Source organism: Macaca thibetana, chromosome 9 (genome assembly GCF_024542745.1).
Source record: "Macaca thibetana thibetana isolate TM-01 chromosome 9, ASM2454274v1, whole genome shotgun sequence".
In the NCBI taxonomy this organism is placed as follows: domain Eukaryota; kingdom Metazoa; phylum Chordata; class Mammalia; order Primates; family Cercopithecidae; genus Macaca; species Macaca thibetana.
This window is the reverse complement of record NC_065586.1, coordinates 59,836,781-59,864,072: the sequence shown is the minus strand read 5'-3', so window position 1 is coordinate 59,864,072 and position 27,292 is coordinate 59,836,781. Positions and strand designations below refer to the sequence as shown.

Below are 27,292 nucleotides of genomic sequence, written 5' to 3'. Positions count from 1 at the left end.
CCAAGGAAAGCCCTAGGATCTATTCTTCCGAAAAATGGGGATGTTATTAACACTGTTCACCATATTTCTGTCCCTTCTTGCTCCCACAAGGGCTCCCTCCAAGTAGAAAGAAATATTCAAGCAGGCTGTGATGAAGAACAAAAAATAGATAAATCCAAAGATGGAGCAACTGAAATGACTCTACATTTACATTCTGATGGAATACTCAAACTGTAACTGTCCTTTTTTTTTTTTTAAATGGAGTCTCACTCTGTCGCCCAGGCTGGAGTGCAGTGGCACGATCTCGGCTCACTGCAACCTCCACCTCCCAGGTTCAAGCAATTCTCCTGCCTCAGCCTCCCAAGCAGCTGGGACTACAGGTGCACACCACTACGCCCGGTTAATTTTTTGTATTTTAGTAGAGATGGCGTTTCACCGTGTTGCCCAGGCTCGTCATGAACTCATGAGCTCAGGCAATCTGCCTGCCTTGGCTTCCCAAAGTGCTGGGATTACAGGTGTGAGCCACCGCACCCGGCCTATAACTGTCCTCTAATTTCAAATGTACTCAGGTAAGTCTGGTCCCCAGACAAAACTGCTGGTCAAATCCAGTGTCCTTCTGCTTACCTGAGAAAGGCTGACTCTTTGTCCAGCCACCCATGGATGCTGTGGAGTCCACCTCCAGGATGCTACTACTGTGCGACTTTGGGATATGACGCCAGGAAGGAACCAACCCAGCTGATCTCTTAGCACTTGGATCCCTTCAAAAGAGAACCCAGAGTCTAGTGAAAGCATGAAAGCAGGTTACAGTAACATTCCTAGGACTAAATCTCTCAAAAAAAAAAAAAAAAAAAAACACATCAAACTGACATAATTAGAACTTCTGCTAAATTACTTCTAAAGAATTGAAATATCCACTCATTCTCCTATCTAATCTCATCTCACCTCATTCACATCTTGTGCATCTAGCACAGTATCTGGTACATAATACGTATTCAAAATCTGTTGAAAGTATTAATGAACGTATTGGTTTCATATCTATTTCCTTCTTTCTTACTAAACCTTTGTACCACCTTCTCATAAGTAAAACTGAACAGGATCCTGCGGACAGGAAAGAACATTGAGGGAGTATGAACATGTGGTTATCACCTTTCATTCCTTTCAAAGCAGCTCTACTATTAGAAAAATTGCCTTGGCTGGGTGCAGTGGCTCACGCCTGTAATCCCTGCACTTTGGGAGGCCAAGGCGGGCAGATCATGAGGTCAAGAGATCAAGACCATCCTGGCCAACATGGTGAAACCCCATCTCTACTAAAAACACAAAAATTAGCTGGGCATGGTGGCACGCGCCTGTAGGCCCAGCTACTAGGGAGGCTGAGGCAGGAGAATCGCTTGAACCCAGGAGGTTGCAGTGAACCAAGATCGCGGCACTGCACTCCAGCCTGGTGACACTTCGAGAGACTCCATCTCAAAAGAAAAAAGAAAGAAAAAAGAAAAATTGCCTCTGTGGCAACTCAGTAAAAATAATGTATGGAGATTTGAAATTTATAAAGAAAACTGAGCCCTACGGGCAGGGTGCAATGAGTGCTAATAAAGTGTCATCATTATTATGAATACTATTAGCATCATAAAACACAGAGTCCCAGTGACCCAAAAACAAATCAAAATAAAAACTATCCCACCACATTGGGTGTGGTGATTCACACCTATAATCCCAGTACTCTGGGAGGCTGAGGTGGGTAAATCACTTGAGCCCAGGAGTGAAAGATAAGCCTGGGCAAAATGATGAAACCCCACCGATACCAAAAAAAAAAAAAAAAAAAAAAAAAAAGCAATGACAACAACAAAACACTATCCCAAAACAACATTTGGGTTTCTTCTCTGATTTTAGGATTACATAAGTTTTAATTCACTAATCCATTCTTTTTGAGATGGAGTTTCACTCGTCACCCAGGCTGGAGTACAGTGGTGCAATCTTGCCTCACTGCAAACTCTGCCTCCCAGGTTCAAGTGATTCTCCTGCCTCAGCCTCCAGAGTAGCTGGGACTAGAGGTGCACGCCATCGTGCCCAGCTAATTTTTGTATTTTTAGTAGAGACAGGGTTTCACCATGTTGGCCAAGATGTTCTCAATCTCCGGACCTTGTGATCCACCCACCTCAGCCTCCCAAAGTGCTGGGATTACAGGCATGAGCCACCATGCGGTGGCCTACTAATCCATTCTTCTTTTTTTTTTTTAGATGGAGTTTCACTCTGTTGCCCAGGCTGGAGTGCAATGGCACGATCTCGGCTCACTGCAACCACACCTCCCAGGTTCAAGCAATTTTCCTGTCTCAGCCTTCCGAGTAGCTGGGATTACAGGCGCCCACCACCACGCCCGGCTAAATTTTTTTTTTTTTTTGTATCTTTAGTAGACACGGGGTTTCACCATGTTGGCCAGGTTGGTCTCGAACTTCTGACCTCGTGATCCACCCACCTCAGCCTCCCAAAGTGCTGGAATTACAGGCGTGAGCTACCGCAGCCAGCCTAGTCCATTCTTTTCTTTTCTTTTCTTTTTTTGAGATAGAGTCTTGCTCTGTCGCCTCGGCTGGAGTTGCCATGGCACGAGCTTGGCTCATTACCACCTCCATCTCCTGGATTCAAGTGATTCTACTGCCTCAGCCTCCCAAGTAACTGGGATTACAGGCGCCCGCCAGCATGCCTGGCTAATTTTTGTTTTTTTTAGTAGAGACGGGGTTTCACCATATTGGCCCGGCTGGTCTCAAACTCCTGACCTCAAATGATCCACCCACCTTGGCCTCCCAAAGTGCTGGGATTACAGGCGTGAGCCAACATGCCTGGCCTAATCCGCTCTTTAATACATTTTTTTACTGCATATATTTAAGGTATACAACATGATGTTATGAGATGTTATGAGAGACAGTAAAATGGTTACTATAATTGAAGGAAATTAACATACCCATCATCTCATATAGTCACCCATTTTTTTTTTGTTTTTGTGGCAAGAGGAGTTAAAATCTACTCATTTACCATGAATCTCATATGCAGTGCAATTTTATTAATTGTAGTCCTCATGTTTTACATTAGATCCCTAGACTTGTTTATCCTACATATCTGAAAAATATGGAAATCTTCACAAATTTTTGTGTCACCTTTGAGCAGGGGCCATGCTAATCTTCTCTGTATCATTCCAATTTTAGTATATGTGCTACCAAAGCAAGCACTAAACAATTATTTCATTATCCTTAGCAAATTAAGACAGGTACAGAAAACCAAATACGGCATATTGTCACTTATAAGTGGCAGCTACATGATGAGAACACATGGACACACAGAGGGGAACAACAGACACGGGCCTATCAGAGGGTGGAGGGTGGGAGGAATGAGAGGATCAGGAAAAACAATTAATGGGTACTAGCTTAATATGTGGGTAACAAAATGATCTGTACAACGAACTCCTATGACACAAGTTTATCATAACAAACCTGCACATATACACCCTGAACTTACATTTTTTTAAATTACTTTATACATAACTGTACTTCAAAGTATTTCAAAGATAACTGTACATAGAAAGTTCTCTCCTTTCTCAAGTGCCTTTGTTCTTCCAGCAGAGGGTGCTGTTGTTATAGGAAGTTGATAGAGCACATAGTAGCAAAGGCCTTCCCTCCACTTGTCTAAACCTTGCCTGAAAGCCCCAAGTAGGTGGCTCACATTGCTGCAAGGGACAGTGTCACAACTGTTCAAAGGTCAAACAATACCTGTAGACATTTGAGCTCTCAGGCAGGGCTGCATCCAGGCTGACGGGGCTGCTGCTGTTCCTCTCACTGCTTTCATAGCCAGATTCCATTCGCTGGATTAGTCGGGGGTGCTGCTCTAAAAGGTGAGAGCCTGGCCGTGCTGGGCCCCAGTGCTTGTACTGGGGGCTTGGTCCACCAAATTTAATGTCATAAGAAGGTGGCTTGCTTGGTTCATCTGGTATAAATTCTTTAGCTATCCCAATCAAAAGACAGGTATGGAAAACGAGGTAGATTTAGCATTTGCCTAAAATCAAGACCTAACTAACTCCTCCCTCTGGCTACTTACTCACTGAACTCATATCCTTAAAACACCCAACATCAGAGTAAAAATGCCCCTTGCCAGATGTACCAAAAAACCCAGGTTTTAAAAAGACACAAATCAACTTTATTCAAAAGCCCAATTCTTCCCCCATTCTTCCCTTATCTCCTCACCTGAATCCTCAGAAAAGGGGCTAAGCTGGGTATAGCCACAGTGCTTCCTTTTGTCCTTACTAAAGATACTGTCAATATTCAGAGATTCTCGTTTTGGTCTCCATGTTGGACGATACTTGCTGGAAGAACTGGATTTTGACTCACTGCTGGTACTCTCTATTTCCCAGTCACGAGAGTGTAAAGGTAGGGTCTTAGGAGGTTTTTTGTCAGGCTGGTCTCCTCCCCTGCCCCCACAGTGGGAGCCTACATTGGTCTGAGAAGCCAGGGATGGTCTGTTATGGATCATATTGCTGACTGTCTCTTTAAAATCCCTCAGCCTGTTGGTGCTGCTGGATGGTTTGGAGGCATTTCTAGGAGCCTGCTTCTCTTTCAGTGTTTCTCCTAAAAACACAAAGAATGAAAGAAATATAGATGTTTAAAGTGATCATGGATACTAGATCCCAGTGTCGAAAAAGCAAAGAAAAGCCCTTTGAGCAGAAAAGAGAAGCTAACAGTCTGGAGCATGACAGAAGTTTGATAGAGTGAATGAAGGAGAAAGAGAAGCAGTGCAGAGGGGCTTGCCTTCACTGTGGTATCCTGAGGCCTGGGGCTCGTCGCCTTTCTTCCTAACCCGACCAGAGCTCCTCTTGCGCTCTATCAGTGACCCTTTTTTGGATGTGTGTTTCTGATTACATTCACTATCAGTCAGGTGTCCTGAAAAAACAAGGAAATTGGGGTAAGCTGGTATCTGAGACTAACCTCCATCCTCCTGAGAACCTACCTAATCTCCCTTTGGGAGTGCCACAAATTTAGAGTACCCATGGAACAGAAGCTGTAGGGCATAGGCTATCTGATTTCAGTGTAGGAACCTCCCAGTAGATAAATGCAGAGAAGGGCCGGGTACAGTGACTCACACCTATAATTCCAGCACTTTGGGAGGCTAAGGCGGGCAGATCACTTGAGGCCAGGAGCTTGAGACCAGCCTGGCCAACATGGCAAAACCCTGTCTCTACTAAAAATACAAAAATTAGTCGGGCATGGTGGCATGTGCCTGTAGTCCCAGCTACTGAGAGGCTGAGGCATTAGAATCACTTGAACCCAAGAGGTTGCGGTGAGCTGAGATCATGCCACTGCACTCCAGCCTGGACAACAGAGCAAGACTCTGCTAAAAAAAAAAAAAAAAAAAAAAAAAAAAGGATAAATGCAGAGAAGCTGGGAGCATCCAAATTTACAATGTCTTGACCAATCTCAATCCCACTGATAATCTTCCCCAGTGACCCAGAAGGTCTAACGACATGTTTCTAGATAACTTTTTAAAGGCAAAAGTTTTAAAGATTATATAAAAATGTCAGGTAGCCATATACTTTCGCTCTCATAAATTGAAGACAGAGTTTTCCTTTTATTTATTTAGCAACACATATCAAATAAAGTCTGATTTTCAGTACATCTGGTATTATCCTGGATACTCCAGACTTTGCCCACAAGAGCTCTGATTGTATATGGCTTTAAGACCCAGTTCTAAGCTTCCCTTAATTGTAGATCATTTAAAGGACACTTCAACTTTGATTGATTCTCATTCCTATCCCCTACCCATGCTTCACGAAACTTGGCTCTATCCAGAGATTACACGTCACAGTTCCTTAATACTAATCACTGGGAAAACCAGGAGAGCTGGGCTCTTTTATGTAACTTGCCCAGCTTCATGCCCATAGTATGCAAATACATGAGCATGATTTGATGACAGCAAAGGTCAGATTCTAAAGGATATAAGCAACTAAAGTGCTGGAAGCCAGAGATGAATTAAGCAGGTAAAATAATTTTGAAGATACGCTTAGGAAAAAAAAAAAAACCCTAGGTCAAATGCACGGAAAGCTAACAAAAATTTGTTTTCACATGACAGTATATGAAAATCCTTATACATATTCAGGTATCACCAGTGTAGTGATATGGATAAATATTTTCAATCAGTTGCCCCTTGGAATCTTGTATTGCTTTTATTTGGTCCTTTTCTACCTCTGTGCCCACAAGAAAGAGTTAAGAGAGGAGGAAATGACTTGGAGCAACTAAGTCTTTTTTTTTTTTTTTTTTTTTGAGATGGAGTCTAGCTCTGTCGCCCAGGCTGGAGTGCAGTGGCATGATCTTGGCTCACTGCAAGCTCCGCCTTCCGGGTTCACGCCATTCTTCTGCCTCAGCCTCCTGAGTAGCTGGGACTATAGGTGCCTGCCACCACGCCCAGCTAATTTTTTGTATTTTTTTTAGTAGAGACGGGGTTTCACCATGTTAGCCAGGATGGTCTCGATCTGACCTCGTGATCCGCCCACCTTAGCCTCCCAAAGTGCTGGGATTACAGGCGTGAGCCACTGCGCCTGGCCGCAACTAAGTCTTACAAATGTTAAACCAATGGGCATGTTCTCCATTCCTCACACCCTCCCTGCCAAAACCCCTAAACCATTAACACAAATCTGCCTCTACTGGAAAATACGCTTAGTTTATCCTGTGGCTTGGCTTCTCCCTGGTTCACAGATTCAAAAAGTGGGTCTAAAACACTCACATCTGACACAATCAATGCAGTAGTCATCAAAAGAAAACCAACACAAGTCTGACCAAACCTCTAGGTCCAACTACCAATTTACAAGAAATATAGGACACAGAAACATGTTAAAGTATACCATAGGAATAAAATCAGCAAAATTCAGAATGTGGGAAATCTACAGGACAAAATACCTAGTTCTAGCAATAAATTGCAAGGAAAAAAATAGAGGAAAAAACATTATATTAAAAGAAACGCAAAGGATTTATCAACTCATCACAATACACAGACCTCATTTAGATGCTGAGTCAAACACATAAACCATGAAAATATTATAATACTTGTAAGTGGATATTTGAACACTCATTGGTTACCTAGCAGTTTTAAGGAATTATCATTACTATTTTTAAGTGTTATAATGCTACATTTAAAAAGTGATTTCTTATGTTTCAGCAAACATAAGAAATATTTATGGAAGATGTGATAAAATGCCTGGGATGTGCTTCAAAATAATCCAGGAATGGGTAAAGGTACAGGTAAAACTAGATTGGCTGTGAGTTATAATTATTGAAACTAAGTGATGAGTACATGAATGGGCAGTACACTATTCTATATAGCTTTGAATATCTTTGAAATTCTTGATATTAAAAAAAAAGCCCCCCCAGCTTATAAACCACCAATCTCAAACAGTGAGCTCACGAATTCCCACAGTCCCAAAGAATATGGACACTGTTCTATGCCTTAGGTATTCTATCTCCCAGAATAAACTTTTCATCTCAGCAGTCATTCACTGTTCTTGCCTGTATTGATTTCTTCCTCTGACATGGGTATACTCTCCTACAGATAAACAAAACAATGCAAGAATATTCTCCGCATGGAACTCACAATAACAAATAGATTATCTTTCATTCTTTTGCTTCTCTATCCTTCAGGAAGCTTAGCAAGCTGACATGCAGTTGTCCCTCACCAATCCCATAAATAGGCCCCTTCTATCAAAGCTCTTCACTTAGGACAAAGCCTGGCATGAGAACATGATGATATGCAAGATCACAGGGGCTTAATGGGATACCATGGGAATCAAGAGGATAGGAGGAGAAAGGCAGACTTGAGAATAATCACGTCAATAATCACATTACAATCTTTATTGACATGCTGCTATTGACAGGAGTATGTGCAATGGAGCATCATGGTTCATTCAAAACTGTGTTGCTTCTTTGTATCCCATTCAATTGCCCAAATTCTGTGCCATTCTGCCTTTGCATAACAAACATTTCTGACTTGCCCCAGTTTCTTTTTCTTCTTTTTTGAGTCTCACTCTGTCGCCCAGCCTGGAGTGCAGTGGCGTGATCCCAGCTCACTGCAAGCTTCGCCTCCTGGGTTCACGCCATTCTCTTGCCTCAGCCTCCTGAGTAGCTGGGACTACAGGTGCCTGCCACCATGCCCAACTAATTTTTTTTCTGTATTTTTAGTAAAGACGGGGTTTCCTTTTTTTTTTTTTTTTTTTTTTGACAGGGAGTCTCACTCTGTTGTCCAGGCTGGAGTGCAGTGGTGTGATCTCCGCTCACTGCAGGCTCCACCTCCCAGGTTCACACCATTCTCCTGCCTCAGCCTCCTGAGTAGCTGGGACTACAGGCGCCCACCACCACGGCCGGCTAATTTTTTTGTATTTTTAGTAGAGACGGGGTTTCACCATGTTAGCCAGGATGGTCTCGATCTCCTGACCTCGTGATCCGCCTGCCTCGGCCTCCCAAAGTGCTGGGATTACAGGCGTGAGCCACCGTGCCCAGCCAGAGACGGGGTTTCACTGTGTGTTAGCCAGGATGGTCTCGATCTCCTTACCTCGTGATCCGCCCGCCTTGGCCTCCCAAAGTGCTGGGATTACAGGCGTGAGCCACCACGCCCGGCCTCCCAGTTTCTTTTTCTTAGGAGATCTATGCAGGAATTGATTCAGGCAAGCAGGACCCTCTGTGTAAGTCCCTACCTGTGTCCCGACTGCTCTGAGACATGGAATCATTCTCCACATTATAGATGACTGTCCCCTGAGAATCAGAAGAGAAGTGACTGACCACAGACTCATGGTGGGAATGTTTGTAGGGATAGCTCTCCGTTGAGGAATCTGTTCGAGTGTCACTTGAGATGGAGGGCTCCCTCCCTGAGGGAAGGAGGAAACACATATGCAAAAAGTGAGGAAACAGAACAGTAACAGAGAGAAGGAAAAGAGATGGACACAACAAAGCTCCATAAGGCAAGAACTTCCTAGACACAAGTGTGAGAAGGATATGCTATACCATCGAGCCATTCTTCACAACACCCAACTTCCAGATCACCCAGACACATGTAAAATTCCTCCCATCCCTGTCCCTACCTTGCTGAAGCCCTCACTTTGCCTGCCACTGTGAAAACCTGTGAGGGTTTTACAAAGTCTATCAGGGAAAAAACTGAAGTGATGAAAAAGTTGTGAAAAGTAGGATATATTTAGATGGAAAGTCCCAGGACAACCTGTCATACATAGTCAGTTGTTCTCCTATCCCATAATCTTTCTCCTATACTCCCAAGAACGTCACTTAAAATTTCTGAATGGATATTAGATGCATTTTTAATGTCTCTGAGAAATTATTGGGGCTGTTACTTATATGAAATACATTAGTATAAATTAGTTCAATCAGACTGCTTCCCTCTGAATAGATAGCTGAGATAAGTATAATAGGACAAATGGGTATTTGATTGAAGGGAAAAGAGGTAGAACAGGTCTGGGTGGGGTATGAGAGGTGGAAGAAAGCACCAGGTACCAAGCAGGAGGGAGGTACAAAGGGGAGAAAGAAAGATGTCAAAGTCAAGCATCTTCTCTTTCAAAATTATATTAAGGGCCAGTACCAGATCTAGAAGAGTAAAATAATATTTCTTCTTCCTTTTCAGAAATCAAGCCAAAACTATTAGGTTATACCTCAAATATATTATAAGATTCTGTGGGCTACCCTAGAACTTTAGCCATCAAGCTGAAAATTGTTTTTACAGAAAGTCATTACTTAAGTTCTAAACAATTAACTTAGAAGTGAAAAAGTGATTCATAAGCAGACAAATATCACTACTGGACATGGAATTCCTCCCCCGCCCCCCGCCAAGACAGAGTCTTGCTATTTTGCCCAGGCTAGGCTCAAACTCCAGGTTCAAGTGATCCTCCCACCTCAGCCTCCCAAATAGCTAGGATAACAGGCATGCATCACCCTGCCCAGCTACACATTTGCAATTTTAAAACAAAAATATCTCATGCCAAACAAAATAACTAGCCTTATAGTGGCTCAAATAAAACAACTCAATTAAGTCACTGTTAAAATTGCTTATAAAAATCAGCCATCACTCAACACTCTTTTGACAACTGAAGGAAATAAAGGCTGGCACCAGTTAGGCTTCAGCACAGATTGGCACTTCTTTCTTACCTCTAATGGATCCTCTTTCTCCAAGCTAGGTTACATGCTAAGGACATAATTAAGTATGAGTCCCAACTGTTTGATCACATGGGGTGAGAAAAGAAGAGAGGTAAAGAGCCAGGCTGCTCACCTGAATCTTCACTGTCGTAGCATGTCCTGCTGTATGAATGGAACTCAGCTTGGGGAGGCAGGTCCTGGGTGGATACTGGGGTACCCTGGGGATCTGCATAAAGCAGCAGCAGGGGCTGATAATGCCCCTTGATGCATTTGGTCACCACATCCTTCCATTTGGGCCCAATCTGAACCAGAAACAACCAAAAGAACAGGACAATTATACTTCATATCCACAATTCACAACATATCTTCCTGTTCTATATTTCTAAAGAAAATAAAAGAGATGAAAAAACAAGAATTGGGTAAAAAGGCAGCAAAAAAGATCTCAGACCTAACACTTTTTTTATTAAATTTTTTTTTTCCTTTGCTAAGTCCTTTTAGAAAGCACTGAAATCCTATAGAAGAATAAAAGAATGAATAAAATTACTTTTATTTCTGTGAACCATCAACTCAGTTGTAAAATAGGAATAAAAGTTATCAAGGTGGATATGCTATGTGAGGGAACTTCAGCTGCCTTGGTGACCAATTTCTTTTCACAGACATCAGATTAAAGCCCTCACTAGAAATCTGCATTTCCTTAGTTTTCTCCCAAATATTAAAATCACTTTCATGAAGCTGAAGAGCAGACAGAAACTCTCTCACAGACTGCCTTAGAACAAATGACATTCAGTTTCAGAGTTTGCAAATGGCAGGATATAAAATGTCAAACTGCTTAGAATAGACAACTGAACCTCTCGGCCTTAGCCCTGTGCTGGATTCAGCTCTGTTACCACAGTGGAAAAGTGTAAGAGAACAGCCACGGAATCAATTCAACCCAGTCCTCAAACTCACCCCATCTTAAGCTTGAACCAGTCACATTTCTTAGATAATGTGCCGCTCTTGGGGTTGGACAACTAGCATAGTGGTATGTTAATAATAGATGTCCAGTAAACTTATAACTGAGTTATTATTTTAATTAAAACATTTATATGCTCTTCACATATTAATATAATCATATTTACTACTTTGTAAGGGTATTTTCAAATAAAAACCCTAAATCTAAAAGAATTTATATAAATTGCCCCAAATTACAATAATACAAAAAGAGACAAAGAAAAGAATAAGGGAATTTGACAAACACTTTACTATTTGTGGAAGACACTGCTTAAAGTCTGTGGATTGGTGTAGATTAGTCACACCTTATCTCCTTATCTGCTAACCTTATCACAAGCAGCTTCCTAACTCATGCAGATCACATAAGCCACTTCAATCGCAAACTCTGTAGTTTAGACAGTATCAACTTTCCTGCTTTGTCATTATAACCCTACATGACTTATAACTATCCCAAAACACATGTTACTCTGTGATGGGGCACTTCAGGAAGATAACGAAGAATAATTTACAGCAGCCCTGACACAAAGTAGTACCCACTGGTAACTCCAAGATCTGAAATTCTGAACTTTGTATTAACCTTATAACCTCATTTGAGGCATTAGAGTGTTCCTACTCAAATCAATCAACACACACATTAAAAAAACAAATAACAACAAACAACCATTCCTCTCTGGAGTCCTAGTTTCCAAGAAGACAAAGAAAAGAAAGAACATGGCATGCCAAAAAAGGGCTGCAGCTATGTGCAGCCCATTCACTGCATGAACTGTGCCGGATGCATGCCCAAGGACAAGGCTATTAAGAAGTTTCTCATTCAAGGCCAGGCACGGTGGCTCACATCTGTAATCCCAGCACTTTGGGAGGCCGAGGCAGGTGGATCACTTAATGTCAGGAGTTAGAGACCAGCCTGGCCAACGTGGAGAAACTCCTTCTCTATTAAAAATACAAAAATCAGCCAGGCGTGATGGTGCACGCCCATAAGCCCAGCTACTTGGGAGGCTGAGGCACAAGAATCACTTGAGCCGGGGAGGCAAAGGTTGCAGTGAGCCGAGATCATGCCCCTGCACCCCAACCTGGGTGACAGCGCAAGACCCTGTCTAAAAAAAAAAAAAAGTTTCTCATTCAAAACATAGTAAAGGCTGCAGCTGTCAAAGACATTTCTGAAGTAAATTTATTTGATGCCTACGTGCTTCCTAAGCTGTATGTAAAGCTACATTACTATGTGAATTGTGCCATTCATAGCAAGGTAATCAGTAATCAATCTCCCCAAGCCCAAAAGGTGCTAACATCCCCACCCAGATTTAGACCTTCGAGTGCTGACCCATGAACTCCACCAAAGCCCACATAAGGAGCTGACTCCTCAGGACTGAAGAAAAACTATTTTCTAGAAAAAAAAAAAAAAAAGGAGATTATACTTTCAAAAAAATACTTTGGGCCAAGCACTGTGGCTCACACCTGTAATCCCAACACTTTGGCAGGCTGAGGAGGGAGTATCACTTGAGCCCAGGAGTTCCAGACCAGCCTGGGTAACATCTCTAAAACAAACAAAAAATTTTAACTAGCTGAGTGTGGTGACCACACACCTGTAGTTGCCACTACTCAGGAGACTAAGGTGAGAGGATTGCTTGAACCTGGAAGATAAAGGCTGCAGTGAGCCATTATCATGCCACTGCACTCCAGCCTGGGTAATAGAGTGAGAAGACCCTATCTCAAAAAAATAAAATAAAATACTTTGTCACCTATAAATACAAAACTGCTGAATGCCTGGTGAGGGGATTCAGAGGATATAATAGAAGATACACTGTTCCTATCCTCGAAGAACTAGCCATCTTCAGGGGAAGACAAGATGATACCTTCATAAATTCAACAGGCAGACAGATATAAAAATATAAAATACTCCAGGCACGGTGGTTCATGCCTATAATTCCAGCACTTTGGGAGGTTGAGGCAGGCGAATCACAAGGTCCGGAGTTCGAGACCAGCCTGGCAAACATAGTGAAACTCTATCTCTACTAAAAATACAAAAATTAGCCAGGTGTGGTAGCATGCACGTGTAGTCCCAGCTACTCAGGAGGCTGAGGCAGGAGAATCGCTGGAACCCAGGAGGCAGAGGTTGCAGTGAGCCGAGACCAAGCTATTGCACTCCAGCCTGGGTGACAGAGTGAGACTCCATCTCAAAAATAAATAAATAAATAAATAAATAAATAAATAAAATAAAAATATAAATATAATACGTTTTATGGAAATGTGGGGAGGTCCCATTCAAAATTATGAAAATGAAACACTAAAGACAAATAATTATTCTTTTTTTTTTGTAGTCACCAAACACTTCAAAAAGGGCTTGACTATTCCTACCTCCTTAACATGAGCATCATCAAAATACATCCATTTGCGAATCTTTGTTTGAAAAAAGAATGTAGAATAATGTTTGCCATAGTAACAGATCATTCCTACTAAGTACAGTTCAGATTGCTTGGCCCGGTCATCTGTCACTCTGAAAAACAGCTGGGGGGAAAGAAGAGAAAAGAAAGTACAGTCACATATTCAACCCTCCCACATCATCTCTCAGCAGACTCCATCGACATTTCTTAAGTAAGGTACTGACTTGCTTCTCTTCCCTTCAGTTTAAGATTTTTGTTAGTTTAGATTAATCATCAGAACTTAACTTTAGCACTTTGTGAGGCCAAAGTAAGAGAATTACTTGAAGACAGGAGTTCGAGAACAGCCTAGACTAGATAGCAAGACCCTATCTTTAGGCCCAGCGTGGTGGCTCACGCATGTAATCCCTACACTTCAGGAGGCCGAGGTGAACAGATCTCTTGAGGGCAGCCTGGCCAACATAGTGAAACCCCATCTCTACTAAAAATACAAAAATCAGCTGGGCGTGGTGGTGCACGTCTATAATCCCAGCTACTTGGGATGCTGAGGCAGGAGAATCACTTGAACCCGGGAGGCAGATTGCAGGGAACCGAGAACATGACACTGCACTCCAGCCTGGGCAACAGTGAGACTCCATCATAAAAAACAAAACTAAACTAAACAAAAACACCCTATTTTTACAAAAAAAAATTTTAATTAGCCAGGTGTGGTAAGTGCACACTTAAGTGCTAGCTGTTCAGGAGGCTGAGGTGGGAGGATCCTTTGAGCCCAGGAGTTTGAAGCTGCAGTAAGCTATAATTGTGCCATACTCCACTCTAACCTGGGTGGCAAATCAAAAACCTCTCTAAAAAAATAATTCTTTTAGGCCGGGCGCGGTGGCTCAAGCCTGTAATCCCAGCACTTTGGGAGTCCGAGACGGGTGGATCACGAGGTCAGGAGATCGAGACCATACTGGTTAACACGGTGAAACCCCGTCTCTACTAAAAAATACAAAAAACTAGCCGGCCGAGGTGGCGGACGCCTGTAGTCCCAGCTACTCGGGAGGCGGAGGCAGGAGAATGGCGTGAACCCAGGAGGCGGAGCTTGCAGTGAGCTGAGATCCGGCCACTGCACTCCACCTGGGTGACAGCGCGAGACTCCGTCTCAAAAAAAAAAAAAAAAAAAATAATAATAATAATAATAATAATTCTTTTAACTTAAAAAAAAAAAAAAATTGACCAGACATGGTGGCTCATGCCTGTAACCCCTGCACTTGGGGAGGCCAAGCCAAGAGGATCACTTGAGCCCAGCAGTTCAAGATCAGCCTGGAGAACGAAGCCAGATCCTGTCTCTACAAAAAATAAAAAATTAGCTGGGCATGGTGGTGCACACCTGTAGTCCCAGCTACTCAGAAGGCTGAGGCAGGAGGATCACTTGAGCCCAGGAAGTCAGTGCTACAGTGAGCTGTTTGTCCCACTATACTCCAGCCTGGATGACAAAGCAAGACCCTGTCTCAAAAAAAGAAAAAGAAAGAAAGAAAAAAATTAACCTAAACAGACAAAAAGGAAAAGCAAGACAGATAGTGGCCAGTAAACTGGTATGGTGATGATCTTTCTTCATATCTTTCAATAATTTTCTTATCAGGGCCTATCATAAGAGGAGCCAGGAAAGTTGGATTAAAAAAAAAACAACAACCGGCCAGGTGCAGTGGCTCACACCTGTAATCCTGGCATTTTGGGAAGCCAAGGTGGGCAGATCACCTGAGGTCAGGAGTTTGAGACCAGCCCGACTAACATGGGGAAACCCCGCCTCTACTAAAAATACAAAAAAATTAGCCGGGCGTGGTGGCGGGCGCCTGTAATCCCAGCTACTCGGAAGGCTGAGGCACGAGAATTGCTTGAACCCAGGAGGTGGAGCTTGCAGTGAGCCAAGATCGTGCCACGGCACTCCAGCCCCACGACAGAGCGAGACTCCCATCTCAAAAAAAAAAAAAAAAACTGGCTGGGCGTGGTGGTTCGCATCTGTAATCCCAGCACTTTGGGAGGCCGAGGTGGAGGACCACGAGGTCAAGAGATCGAGACCATCCTGGCCAAAATGGTGAAACCACGTCTCTACTAAGAATACAAAAATTAGCTGGGAGTGGTGGCGCACACCCGTAGTCCCAGCTACTCAGAAGGTTGAGGTAGGAGAATCTCTTGAACCGGGAGGTGGAGGTTGCAGTGAGCCGAGATCGTGCCACTGCACTCCAGCCTGGCACAGAGCGAGACTCCCTCTCAAAAAACAAATAAAACAAAACAAAACAAAACAAAACCCTATCTACCTGCCTACTTCCAAAAGTTTTTTTTATCAGCTGATCCCACAAATAAAATTTTCTTGTTAATAACCTAAGTAGAGCAATACAGCCATGCTCATTATCAGCATTTCAATTCCTAGCTGCCCAACAGTCCTAAGAGCTAAGAGACATATTTAAAAAAAAAAAAAAAAAATTGAAGGAAAGGATTCTGGCCTTGAGGAACCTATTTGGTTGAAAAAACAATCATGAAAATTAAACCTTGAGCTTCAAGTTAGTGGTAAGTTTAAAAAAAAAAAAAAAGAACAGTACAGAATATGTAGGTCACAGAAATTTAGAATAAATGATTGTTTTTGATGCCAGGCGCGGTGGCTCACGCCTGTAATCCCAGCACTTTGGGAGGCTGAGGCGGGCAGATCATGAGGTCAGGAGATCGAGACCATCCTGGCTAACACAGTGTAACCCCGTCTCTACTAAAAATACAAAAAATTAGCCAGGTGTGGTGGCGGGCACCTGTAGTCCCAGCTACTGGGCAGGCTGAGGCAGGAGAATGGCATGAACCTGGGAGGCGGAGCTTGCAGTGAGCGGAGATTGCACCACTGCACTCTAGTCTGGGCAACACAGCAAGACTTCATCTCAAAAAAAAAAAAAAAAAAAAGAAATGATTGTTTTTGTTTTTAAGAGACAGGGTCTTGACATGCTGCCTGGGCTAGAATGTAGTGGCTAGTCACAGGCAGGATCATTGCACACTAAAGCCTTGAACTCCTTAAGCAATCCCCCCACCTCAACCTCCTGAGTAGCTAGGTCTACAGGTAGGCGCTGGTGAAAAATGGAGATTTTATTGTGCACAGCCTACTCAAGTAAGATTCCTTGGGAAGAAAACCTAAAATAAGATCCCAGAAAGTTCATTTATTCTCAATCATGGCTTAATGACATTAAAAAACAGTAACAAAGGCCCTCTTCAGTCACAAGATTATCCCAGACATTGGTTCCACACTGTGAATTTCATATTTTTGGGCTCAGGTCACCAACTTTTAACTTCTTCACCTACTATACCAGTTCTAGTCAGGAATGCCCCTCTTTGGACCTTACTGCCTCCCACGGTTGAATACCCTTCCCTACTCTATACTCATATAAACTAACAATAAATAGAACATACAATAACTCTTTGAATTACTGATTTATTTTTATCAGTAGCTAAGCTCTGCCTACCCTGTCTTTCAAGGCCAAGTCATCCCATTTCTTCTTAAAAAACCTTTGCCACCTATAAAAGGAGGTATATGAGCACATACCTGCATGCACGGGTATCTGTACACAAATAAACAAGTTTATCTGTCCAAAACATTATAATACTTGTCATCTAGGACATACCTGTTTGTCTAGTGCTCACTGCTCCTAAGCAATACTAAGACACAAGAACTCAAAGTGAGAGATAAAGGTAACTAACACGCACATCACCCAGCTTAAGGCAGGTTCCCAGGCTGTGGATAACATCTTCTGCTAAGTCTGAGTGGTCTGAGTCCCATACCAGCCCAATCGTGATAATCTGTGGAGCATTCATCAACACACGGCGAATCCTGATCCTCTCTCCACAGTTGCTCTGAAATACACATACAAGGCTAGTTCAACATGTTTCCCACTGGCTTTGCCTCAATCCCACTGATCGACGGTTCCCTTTCCCACTCCAAGCCCCACCCCTGATTTAACTCACTGGACAGTTCCGCAGATCCCCCATGGTGCTGGCATTCTGCAGCAGCTCACCAAACATGCTTGGTGAAGGTTTCTCTCGTCTTTCCAGCATACAAATAGCCTGATTGCTTCGAGATGGGGAATAGAAGGGGAATGATGATTTGTACTTAGTTACTGCTAAATCAAACATTAATGTAAATTCCTAACTCACACGTTTGACTTTCTTCCTCTGCCCACTATACCAAAGCCCCTGACCAGGCTCAGTGTCCCATAAACACAGTGAGTACCTCTACCTGGTACTCATAGAATCCCCACTCCTCCTCCCACTTTGCTTGCCAGTACTGAGCCTAAGAAATGGGGAGGGATGGGAGAAGAAAGGAGAACAAAAGTTATTTTTAAATTACTGTTCTGCATTCCTACAATATAGCACAGACTCAGCAATGAGGATATAAAACTATTTGTGTTTTTGGTGGTAGTGGTGGTGGTGGTGGTTTTTTTGAGACATGGTCTCGCTCTGTTACCCAGGCTGGAGTGCAGGGGCTCAATCTCAGCTCACTGAAACCTCTGCCTCCTGGGTTCAAGTAATTCTCATGCCTCAGCCTCCAGAATAGCTGGGATTACAGGCACATGCAACCACGCCTGGCTAATTTTTGACATTTTTAGTAGAGACAGGGTTTTGTCATGTTGGCCAGACTGGTCTCGAACTCTTGGCCTCAAGTGATCTGCCCACCTGGGCCTCCCAAAGTGCTAGGATTATAGGCATGAGCCACCATGCCCGGCTAGGATATAAAACTATTTGAATGTCTTCAATTAAAGTTCAATAGGCCAGGCACCGTGGCTCACGCCTGTAATCCCAGCACTTTGGGAGGCCAAGGCAGGTAGATTATTTGAGGTCAGGAGTTCAAGACCAAGCCTGACCAACGTGGTGAAACACCATCCTACTAAAAATACAAAAAAATTAGCGGAGTGTGTACTATTTGTGGAAATAGCTGGAAGTCTCAGCTACTTGGGAGGTGGAGGCAGGAGAATCACTTGAAACCGGGAGGCAGAGGTTGCAGTAAGCTGAGATTACGCCACTACACTCCAGCCTGGGCGACAGAGTGAGACTCTGTCTCCAAAAAAAAAAAAAAAAAAAAAAATGTCCAATCAACTAGAGGAATGCCTAAAGGCACAACAGAAAATCTTGTGAGACTCACCAAAGGGAAGTGGTGGAGATATAATGTACCATCTGGATGAAAGGCAGCGGATCAGAAGTGGCACCACAGCTAGTACAAACACACTGGGCCAAAGAGAAAAAGGCAAAACCAAGCAACCATAGTCAGGAACTGTTTTGGCACCCATTTAACACCCCACATCCCAGGATAAAGTGTTCTTGAACAAAGGTCAAAAAAAAGATGGAGCTAGAGTTCACCTGCTCAAACAATGTCATTGCAAATTTCTGATGGGAAATGCAGTGTTGGGCAGTACATATATCCTCTTTGGTTTCATCAGCAATGTGGAAGTGAATTCTCATCAGGAGGTTTTCCTGACAGTGAAAGAACAAAAGCAGTACACCAACAATATTTAACAGACAAACACATTAATTGGTAAGCAGCTTACCCAGAGAAACAGCAACCTTTCTGGAAAGTAGGAATATTTTGATTTTTTTAACTTTTTAGTTTAAAATAATTATAAATTCATAGCGAATTTCAAAAATGTACAGGAGATCCCCCGTATCCTTCACCCAGCTTCCTCCAACAGTAACATCTTTGTTTTTTTTTTTTTTTTTTTTTTGAGATGAGTCTCGCTCTGTCGTCCCAGCTGGAGTGCAGTGGCTCGATCTCAGCTCACTGCCAGCTCCGCCTCCCAGGTTCATGCCATTCCTCTGCCTCAGCCTCCCAAGTAGCTGGGACTACAGGCACCCGCCACCACACCTGGTTAACTTTTTGTATTTTTTTTTTTTTTTTTTTTGAGACGGAGTCTGGCTCTGTAGCCCAGGCTGGAGTGCAGTGGCCGGATCTCAGCTCACTGCAAGCTCCGCCTCCCGGGTTCACGCCATTCTCCTGCCTCAGCCTCCCGAGTAGCTGGGACTATAGGCGCCCGCCACCTCGCCCGGCTAGTTTTTTGTATTTCTTAGTAGAGATGGGGTTTCACCGTGTTATCCAGGATGGTCTCGATCTCCTGACCTCGTGATCCACCCGTCTCGGCCTCCCAAAGTGCTGGGATTACAGGCTTGAGCCACCGCGCCCGGCCAACTTTTTGTATTTTTAGTAGAGACGAGGTTTCACCGTGTTAGCCAGGATGGTCTCGATCTCCTGACTTCATGATCTGCCCGCCCCAGCCTTCCAATGTGCTGGGATTACAGGTGTGAGCCACCACGCCTGGCACATCTTTGATAACTATACCAGGAAATGGACATTGATAGAATCCAGACTTTATTCAGATTTCACCAGTTTTACATGCATTCATTTGTGTGTGAGTATGTATAGCTCTGTGCCATTTTATCAAGATATAGACCAGTTCCATCACAAGGCTCCCTCATGCTAGCCATTTAGAGCCTTACCTGTCCAAACCCAACCCTAACCTGTAGAAATCACTAATGTCTTCTCTCATCTCCATCATTTTATTTCAAGAACGTTATATAAATGGGATCATATACCACATAACCTTTTCTTTTGAGACACAGTCTGGCTCTGTCGCCCAGGCAGGAGTGCAGTAGTGATCTCAGCTCACTGCAACCTCTACCTCCCAGGTTCAAGCGATTCTCGTGCCTCAGCCTCCTGAGTAGCTGGGATTACAGGTATGCACCACCATGTCTGGCTAAGTTTTGTATTTTTAGTAGAGACAGCATTTCACCATGTTGACCAGGCTGTTCTCGAACTCCTGACCTCAAGTGATCCGCCCGCCTTGGCTTTCCAAAGTGCTGGGATTATAGGAGTGAGCCACCGTGCCCAGGCCAGCATATAACCTTTTGATATTGCATTTTACACTTAGCGTAATTCCCTTGAGATCTGTCCAAGTTGTGTAAATCAATAGTTTATTTTTATTTTTATAAAAATATTTAATGCTTTGTATTGCTACATAGTTCTTCACGGTACAGAAGTACTATCTTTTGTTTAGCCATCTACTCACTGAAGGACATTTGGGTTGTTTCCAGTTTTTTACTATTATGAATAACACTTCTATGAACATTCATAAACAGGTTTTGTTTTAATATAAGTTTTCGTTTCTGTGGGATACATGTCCAGGAATGTAATTGCTAGATCATATGGTACTTTACATGTCTAGCTTTTTAAGAAACTGCCAAACTGTTTTCCAGAGTAGCTATACCACTTTACATTCCCACGAGTAATATATCAGTGATCCAGTTCCTCAGGAGCACCTCTGATTTGGGGCCACATTTTATCCTGTGATGAGATATTTATCACTGTTAAATTTTCTTTTCTTTTTTTTTTTTTTTTTTTTGAGACAGAGTCTCGCTGTGTCGCCCAGGCTGGAGTGCATTGGTGCAATCCAGGCTCACTACAACCTCCTCCTCCCAGGTTCAAGTGATTCTCTTGCCTCAGCCTCCCAAGTAGCTGGGACTATGGGCACCCACCACCATGCCTGGCTAATTTTTGTATTTTTAGTAGAGATGGGGTTTCACTATGTTGGCCAGGCTGGTCTTGAACTCCAGACCTTGAGATCCACCTGCCTTGGCCTCCCAAAGTGCTGGGATTACAGGTGTGAGCCACTGTGCCCAGCCTCAAATTTTCTAAATGGATGTACAGAGAGTCTTTTAAAGGCTGACGGATAGAACACAGAGTTCAGAAGAGTGAGGGGCACTGGGGGCAATGTAGCTATCTATCTAGCACATCACACTTATGCTAGGGACTCAGTTATTCCCTGATTAATTATCTTTAGAAATGGAGGAGCAGCATCAGTATCAGCATTACTTAGGAACCTGTTAGATACAGATATTCAGAGACCCCTCCACTAGGCCTACTGTATCAGAAGCTCTGGGGGTACAGCCCAGCAATTTGTATTTTAATGAGCCTTGGATCCTCTGAAGGTGAAAGCTGATATTTTATGCAATGACAAGCACAAAACCACCAGCCTAAAGGAAAAATAATAACACACTGCTATAATAAAGACATTTTAGATCCCTGAAAAATCAGAGAAACTCCTAGTTCTAACTGTAGAGATAACGACACAGTAAATTCCACCATAAAGTAGCCAGTCCCTGATGGAGACCATCAGCAGCCCCACCCCATATCAAAAAGGGCCAGAGGCCAGCACTTACAAAGCACTCTGCAGCATCATCCATAATTCCCAGCTGGAAACGTTGTTCATCCTGGAAAGTCTTTGCCAGAGCACTGCGGAGAGTGTCAGATGGAAGCACTTTTTCACTACTACACTGAAACTGGTTAAAGATTCCCTGTAGGGAAGAGGTTAGACAAGAGAAAAAGTGCAATGCTGTTATTAAACTAGTATACATCCTAGTCTGTCATGCTAGCATCTCCATGATGATAGCTATGAAACCAAATGTGCTTCCCATGGGTTGACATGCTTGCAGTTAGTAATTAAAAATAAAATCAAGAGTCAGAATGAAGGGCATGATCTGTGCTAATAAATATCCTCATTCCTTCATCTGAGTGTGATGCCAAGGACACATTAGGAGAAACCACTGTCATGAATTAATGTAATACAGTTACCTCATTTCTTCTTCCTCTAATACAGACAGAAGTAGATGGGTTAGGTAAAAAAAGAAAAAATACATATAAACATATCAACAAATTATTTTCTGGGGGTTCATCCTATGAATCTTGACCCCCTTTCTTTTAAAATTTTCAGCTAATATAAAATTACCAAAAAGTACAAAGACTAATACAACAAAAATCTGTGAGTCTAATACCCAGAAATAAACATTCTATCATGTTTACTTTCATCTACAGATAATGCCAAAGTCCTGTTTAAGACTGCCCCACTCTCTACCAGCCATTCATATCATAAATTTGTTGTATAATCTTGTTTTTAATAGTTTTATATATATATCCCTAAATAATACATAGGATACTTTTGTGTAGATTTGTGGGTTTTTTGTTTAGTTGGTTTTTTGTGTGTGCTTTTGTTGTCTTTTTTTGAACAGGGTCTTGCTTTGTCACACAAGCTGGAGTGCAGTGGCATGAACATGGCTCACTGCAGCCTCAATCTCCTGAGTAAATGGGACTACAGGCATGCACCACCACACACCGCTAACTTTTCAACTGTTTTGTAAGAGATGGGGTCTCACCATATTGTCCAGGCTGGTCTCAAACTCCTGGGCTCATGCAATCCTCTCACCTTGGCCTCTAAAAGTGCTGGGATTACAGACATGAGTCACTGCGCCCAGCCCTATTAGTATTAATAGGCTGAGGCAAGAGAATGACGTGAACCTGGGAGGCAGAGCTTGCAGTGAGCCGAGATTGCACCTCTGCACTCCAGTCTGGGCAACAGAGCAAGAATCCAATTCAAAAAAAAAATTGTTTTCCCATTCTGCCCTCTCACTAGCACCTTTCCTCCTCATACATACTGATATCTACTTCTGCAGCAGCTCAAGAACAGATTACTGTGTAACCTGCTATTATGTTCCTACAAATGTCTCCATATGATGTGGGGGAGGCAGTGCCAGCAATACATATTTAGTATTCTTTAATTAGCTGTGAGGGAAATCTGTTATAATTACTCCACATTATTTTGGCTCAACCTAGAAATTTATATACAAGTCCATTATAAGGTCAAGGAAAGGCAGGGCAGGGCCTTCCATAATTTGTTACTGGAAGGGGAAGAATGTCTATTAGTAACCTCTTAAACTAGACCAAAAGGAATGATCTAGGTCCACAGTTAAATAATTGGATATGTGTCCAGTGACCCATGGGATTTTGAACCTTTGGAGAAATAAGGAGAAACAAAGGAAAAGGAAGGGGGGAAAAGCAGTGACTGATTTTACAAATTGCATAGTGGCCTGATGACATCATGATTTGTTGAAAGAAGGTCAACCCAGCTTGGCAAAACTTAGTGACCACTATTACATCCCAGCCTGTTGCTCTTCTCAATTGTTACTGGTAAGAAATTACTGCTGACATAGGCTCTATTGCAGAACAAAGGATGGATGAGGTTTGGTCCTTTGTTCAAAATCCAAAATTGTTTCCAAAACAAACCAATAGGAAATTATTTCCAGGATAGTTCTATACAAATCTGAAATTTATAAACTCCGGCCCCTTTAGTCTTCTTCAACTGGATTTCCTCAAGAATTAAGCCCTAATACTCTAGGGCCTTAACTGCTCCTAACGAAATAGCAACTCTCCTATGCGTAGCACTAGCTATATGCCATCTTGGAGAGAATTAAGAAAATAGTCACTCTAATCACTTTCTGTGTTCTGTGGTTCTCAAATGACCCTGTTTGAGAAAAGTCAGGACTCTACTCAGAGATGGTATGGTGTAATAGTTAACAGACTGGATTCTGGTGCTAAAATGGGTTCAAAATCTCAACCCTGATACTTCAGCTATATGATCTGGGGTAAGTTATTTAACTTCTTTAGGCCTCAGTTTCTCTTTTAAAAGAGAGTTTAATAACAGCATTTACACCAGCCTGACCAATATGGTGAAATCCCATCTCTACTAAAAATGCAAAAATTAGCCAGGTGTTGTGGTGAGTACCTGTAGTCCCAGCTACTCGGGAGGCTGAGACAGGAGAACTGCTTGAACCTAGGAGGCGGAGGTTGCAGTGAGCCGAGATCGTGCCACTGCACTCCAGCCTGGGCGATAGAGCAAGACTCCGTCTCAAAAAAAAAAAAAAGAAAAAACAGTATTTACTGCCTAGGGTTATTTGAGGATTAAATGAGTACACACACACACACACACACATATATATAAGATATATATCAGCCGGGCGTGGTGGCCCACGCCTGTGATCCCAGCACTTTGGGAGGCTAAGTCGGGAGGATTACCTAAGGTCAGGAATTCGAGATCAGCTTGGCCAGTATTGTGAAACTCTATCTCTACTAAAAATGCAAAAATTAGCCAGGTGTGGTGGCAATCACCTGTAATCCCAGCTACTCGGGAGGCTGAAGCGGTAGGCTGAAGCGGGAGGCTGAAGCAGGAGGCTGCAGTGAACTGAGATCACTTGTACTCCAGCCTGGGTGACAAAGCGAGACTCCGTCTCAGGAAAAAAAACAAACAAAAAAGGATATAGGCCGGGCGCGGTGGCTCAAGCCTGTAATCCCAGCACTTTGGGAGGCCGAGACGGGCAAATCACGAGGTCAGGAGATCGAGACCATCCTGGCTAACACAGTGAAACCCCGTCTCTACTAAAAAATACAAAAAGCTAGCCGGGCGAGGTGGCGGGCGCCTGTAGTCCCAGCTACTCGGGAGGCTGAGGCAGGAGAATGGCGTAAATCCGGGAGGCGGAGCTTGCAGTGAGCTGAGATCCGGCCACTGCACTCCAGCCTGGATGACAGAGCCAGACTCCGTCTCAAAAATAAAATAAAATAAAATAAAAGGATATAAATGTATATATCTTAGACTAATCCTTGTCAGTGTGATAAATGCTAAATGTTAGGTATTATTATTATTATTCTATTTAGGAGTCATTTCAGGTTGCTAAAGAGACTGTCTGTCACTGTCCTATGCTGAAAGAAGGGATCTGAGTCAGATGCTTCTACCTTGAGCTACTTCCTCAGTCGCTGAGATCTGAGTAGGAAGAACTACACTTTTTCCTATTCTCTATTCTGTTTCTCCCATTCAAAGGAGGCATATTTCCCATGACCTAGATAACAAGGGTTTCAGTACAGAAAGGGAAAGGTCTTAAGGTCAGAGCTCTGACTGCACCCAGAGCGGGTCTGTAACAATAGATCTGGCTCCTCAGTTCAGTGGTATCAACGTCTCTATGATATAATCTTTTCTCACCTCTTAATTACAGGCAGCCTTCCTCATACACACTGAGAATCTGAATGCATTCAGAATGGCCTCTGACTACATCTTCTTTATTCTCTTATTTTAATTATTGTTGTCAGTCTTGCTCTGCTATTGTTAGGAAGAAGCAAGTGTATTAGGGGTAAAGCTGACTGAGCCCGCCCAGCATGCATCTGTGGAGCTCTGGAAGAAGCTGTAGCACAAAGCCCCTCTGTTAGAGCAGCACACTAACCTCTGTGTGTCCCTCTCACATGAGCACAGGGACTGGAATGGGCCTCCTCCCGTTCTCTTTTTCACCCTCCTCCCACCTTTCCCAGAGGGAGATCCTGTTCACACCAAAGAAAGCCAAGAACATTTAGTTCAGCAGTAAGAACAGGTGGCAGCACCAATAAGGAACAAAAACTGGTATTCTTCCAATTGCTGAGTTCTATGACAGGCAGGGAGAAAGGGCAGGAAGAAACAAAACCCAAGAATCACTTTTCCTGTGGGGTCCCTGATGGTTCCATTTCAACAAGTAGAGAAAATCCACCTTGGAGTTTCTCTCTGCTCTTCTTCACAGGGTGAAACCAAAGAGGTCTTCCTTTTCATTCTCAGGAAAAGGCAAATCACTTTTTGTCTGTTAACTAGTTTCTTGGACGCAGTACAAAAGCAACAAGACTTTAATGACTAAAAGCAGGTGCTTCCCCACCCACCTCTCTTGATTAAGCAGCAAACAATTCTATCCACATAAGCACATGATTATTTGGATTAGTAAAAACCATGTAAGTAAGAAAGAAGTGCCATAAAAACAGAAAGTCTTTGTGCTTCGGCATCTACAAATGCAGCTGTTGCTTAAGTATTTTTTCCCCTAAAACAGACTCTTGTCTTTAAGTGGGAAACAGCTGTTTTTTTCTCTCTCAGGATTTCCTAGTCTTATATCTAAAAGAAGTCATGAGTAAAGAAGGTGAGGATTAAGGAGAAAGGTTGTCACTAATTTTGGTGCTTTTTGAGCTCAAGGTCTTTGGAAAGTGCTCCAGTAGGCAGCCCACTTCATCCCTGCAATACCTTCTGCAAAGGTGTGACAAACTTTACACCCTGCCATTAACTCTTTTCTCTTCTCGATCTGGACTTCCCAAATCACTCATCATTTTGGCTCTCATAATCACTACTTTCGCTACATCTCCAGGGAATCACAGAACTTAATTGGCCAGTCTGGCTTCTTTGTAAACACTACCCTCTGTAAGTAAGTTAAGGGAGCTAGTCCTTGAGGATCACTGACTACTGGAAAAGAGAACGTTCACTTGGTTTTGTGTATTCAAAAGAATGTTGAAAGTTGTCTTTCAAGAGGGGAGAAACATTTTACCCTTTTGGCACCCAAAAATAACACAGGATTTTAACATTTTATTGTAGAAAACTTCAAACATACAAGGGTAGACAGAAGAGCTAAATCAACTCCTTTTATTTATCATTCAACTTCAACAATTATCAACCTGTGGCCAATCTTATTTCATCTATACCACCCACCCACTTACTCTCAGATCATTGTGTAACAAGTGCCAAACATTTTTCATTTATAAATATTTCAAAATATATCTCTAAAAAATAAAAACGTTTTCTCTGAAACATAACCATAAGGCTGGGCACTGTGGCTCACGCCTATAATCCCAGCACTTTGGGAGGATGGCTTAAAGCCAGGAGTTTGAGACCAGCCTGGGCAACAAGGCAAGACCTTGTTTCTACAAAAAAAAAAAAAAAAATTAACTGGGTGCAGTGGCATACACCTGTAGTCTCAGCTACATAGTTGGCTGACGTGGGAAGATCGTTTAAGCCCAAGAGTACCAGGCTACAGTGAGCTATAATTGTACCACTGCACTTCAGCCTGGGTGACAGAGCAAGACCCTCTCTCAATAAATAAATAAACAAACAACCATAATATCAT

The 27,292-nt window shown here is 42.8% G+C and overlaps 3 protein-coding genes and 1 non-coding gene across 27 annotated transcripts in view; 2 read left to right on the top strand and 2 right to left on the bottom strand.

The window, feature by feature from the left end:
- CHCHD1 (coiled-coil-helix-coiled-coil-helix domain containing 1) overlaps nt 1-27,292 on the top strand; it is a 191,658-nt gene that overhangs the window by 20,984 nt on the left and 143,382 nt on the right. The gene's annotated exons all lie outside the window — the stretch shown is intronic.
- Nucleotides 1-27,292, top strand: part of FAM149B1 (family with sequence similarity 149 member B1) — a 519,129-nt gene that overhangs the window by 374,888 nt on the left and 116,949 nt on the right. The gene's annotated exons all lie outside the window — the stretch shown is intronic.
- Nucleotides 1-27,292, bottom strand: part of USP54 (ubiquitin specific peptidase 54) — a 118,489-nt gene that overhangs the window by 24,022 nt on the left and 67,175 nt on the right. For 15 of the 24 annotated variants that reach the window (XR_007728682.1, XR_007728683.1, XM_050803342.1 and 12 more), the window contains 12 exons: nt 21,725-21,859; nt 18,875-18,988; nt 18,660-18,742; nt 17,486-17,591; nt 17,228-17,374; nt 13,482-13,631; nt 10,273-10,441; nt 8,696-8,866; nt 4,767-4,898; nt 4,206-4,586; nt 3,735-3,966; nt 604-737 (listed from right to left, as the gene is read on the bottom strand). Coding sequence is in view for 22 of the 24 variants with exons in the window: in XM_050803342.1 (XP_050659299.1) it covers nt 604-737; nt 3,735-3,966; nt 4,206-4,586; nt 4,767-4,898; nt 8,696-8,866; nt 10,273-10,441; nt 13,482-13,631; nt 17,228-17,374; nt 17,486-17,591; nt 18,660-18,742; nt 18,875-18,988; nt 21,725-21,859 (1,954 nt within the window). In the remaining 2 variants the exon portion in view is untranslated. Of the gene's footprint in view, nt 1-603; nt 738-3,734; nt 3,967-4,205; nt 4,587-4,766; nt 4,899-8,695; nt 8,867-10,272; nt 10,442-13,481; nt 13,632-17,227; nt 17,375-17,469; nt 17,592-18,659; nt 18,746-18,874; nt 18,989-21,724; nt 21,860-27,292 lie in introns of those variants that run through there. The other 9 variants (XM_050803351.1, XM_050803356.1, XM_050803355.1 and 6 more) reach the window with 5 other exon arrangements.
- Nucleotides 3,091-3,197, bottom strand: LOC126963533 (U6 spliceosomal RNA). The gene has a single exon (XR_007729149.1). It is a non-coding gene; the product is annotated as a U6 spliceosomal RNA (small nuclear RNA).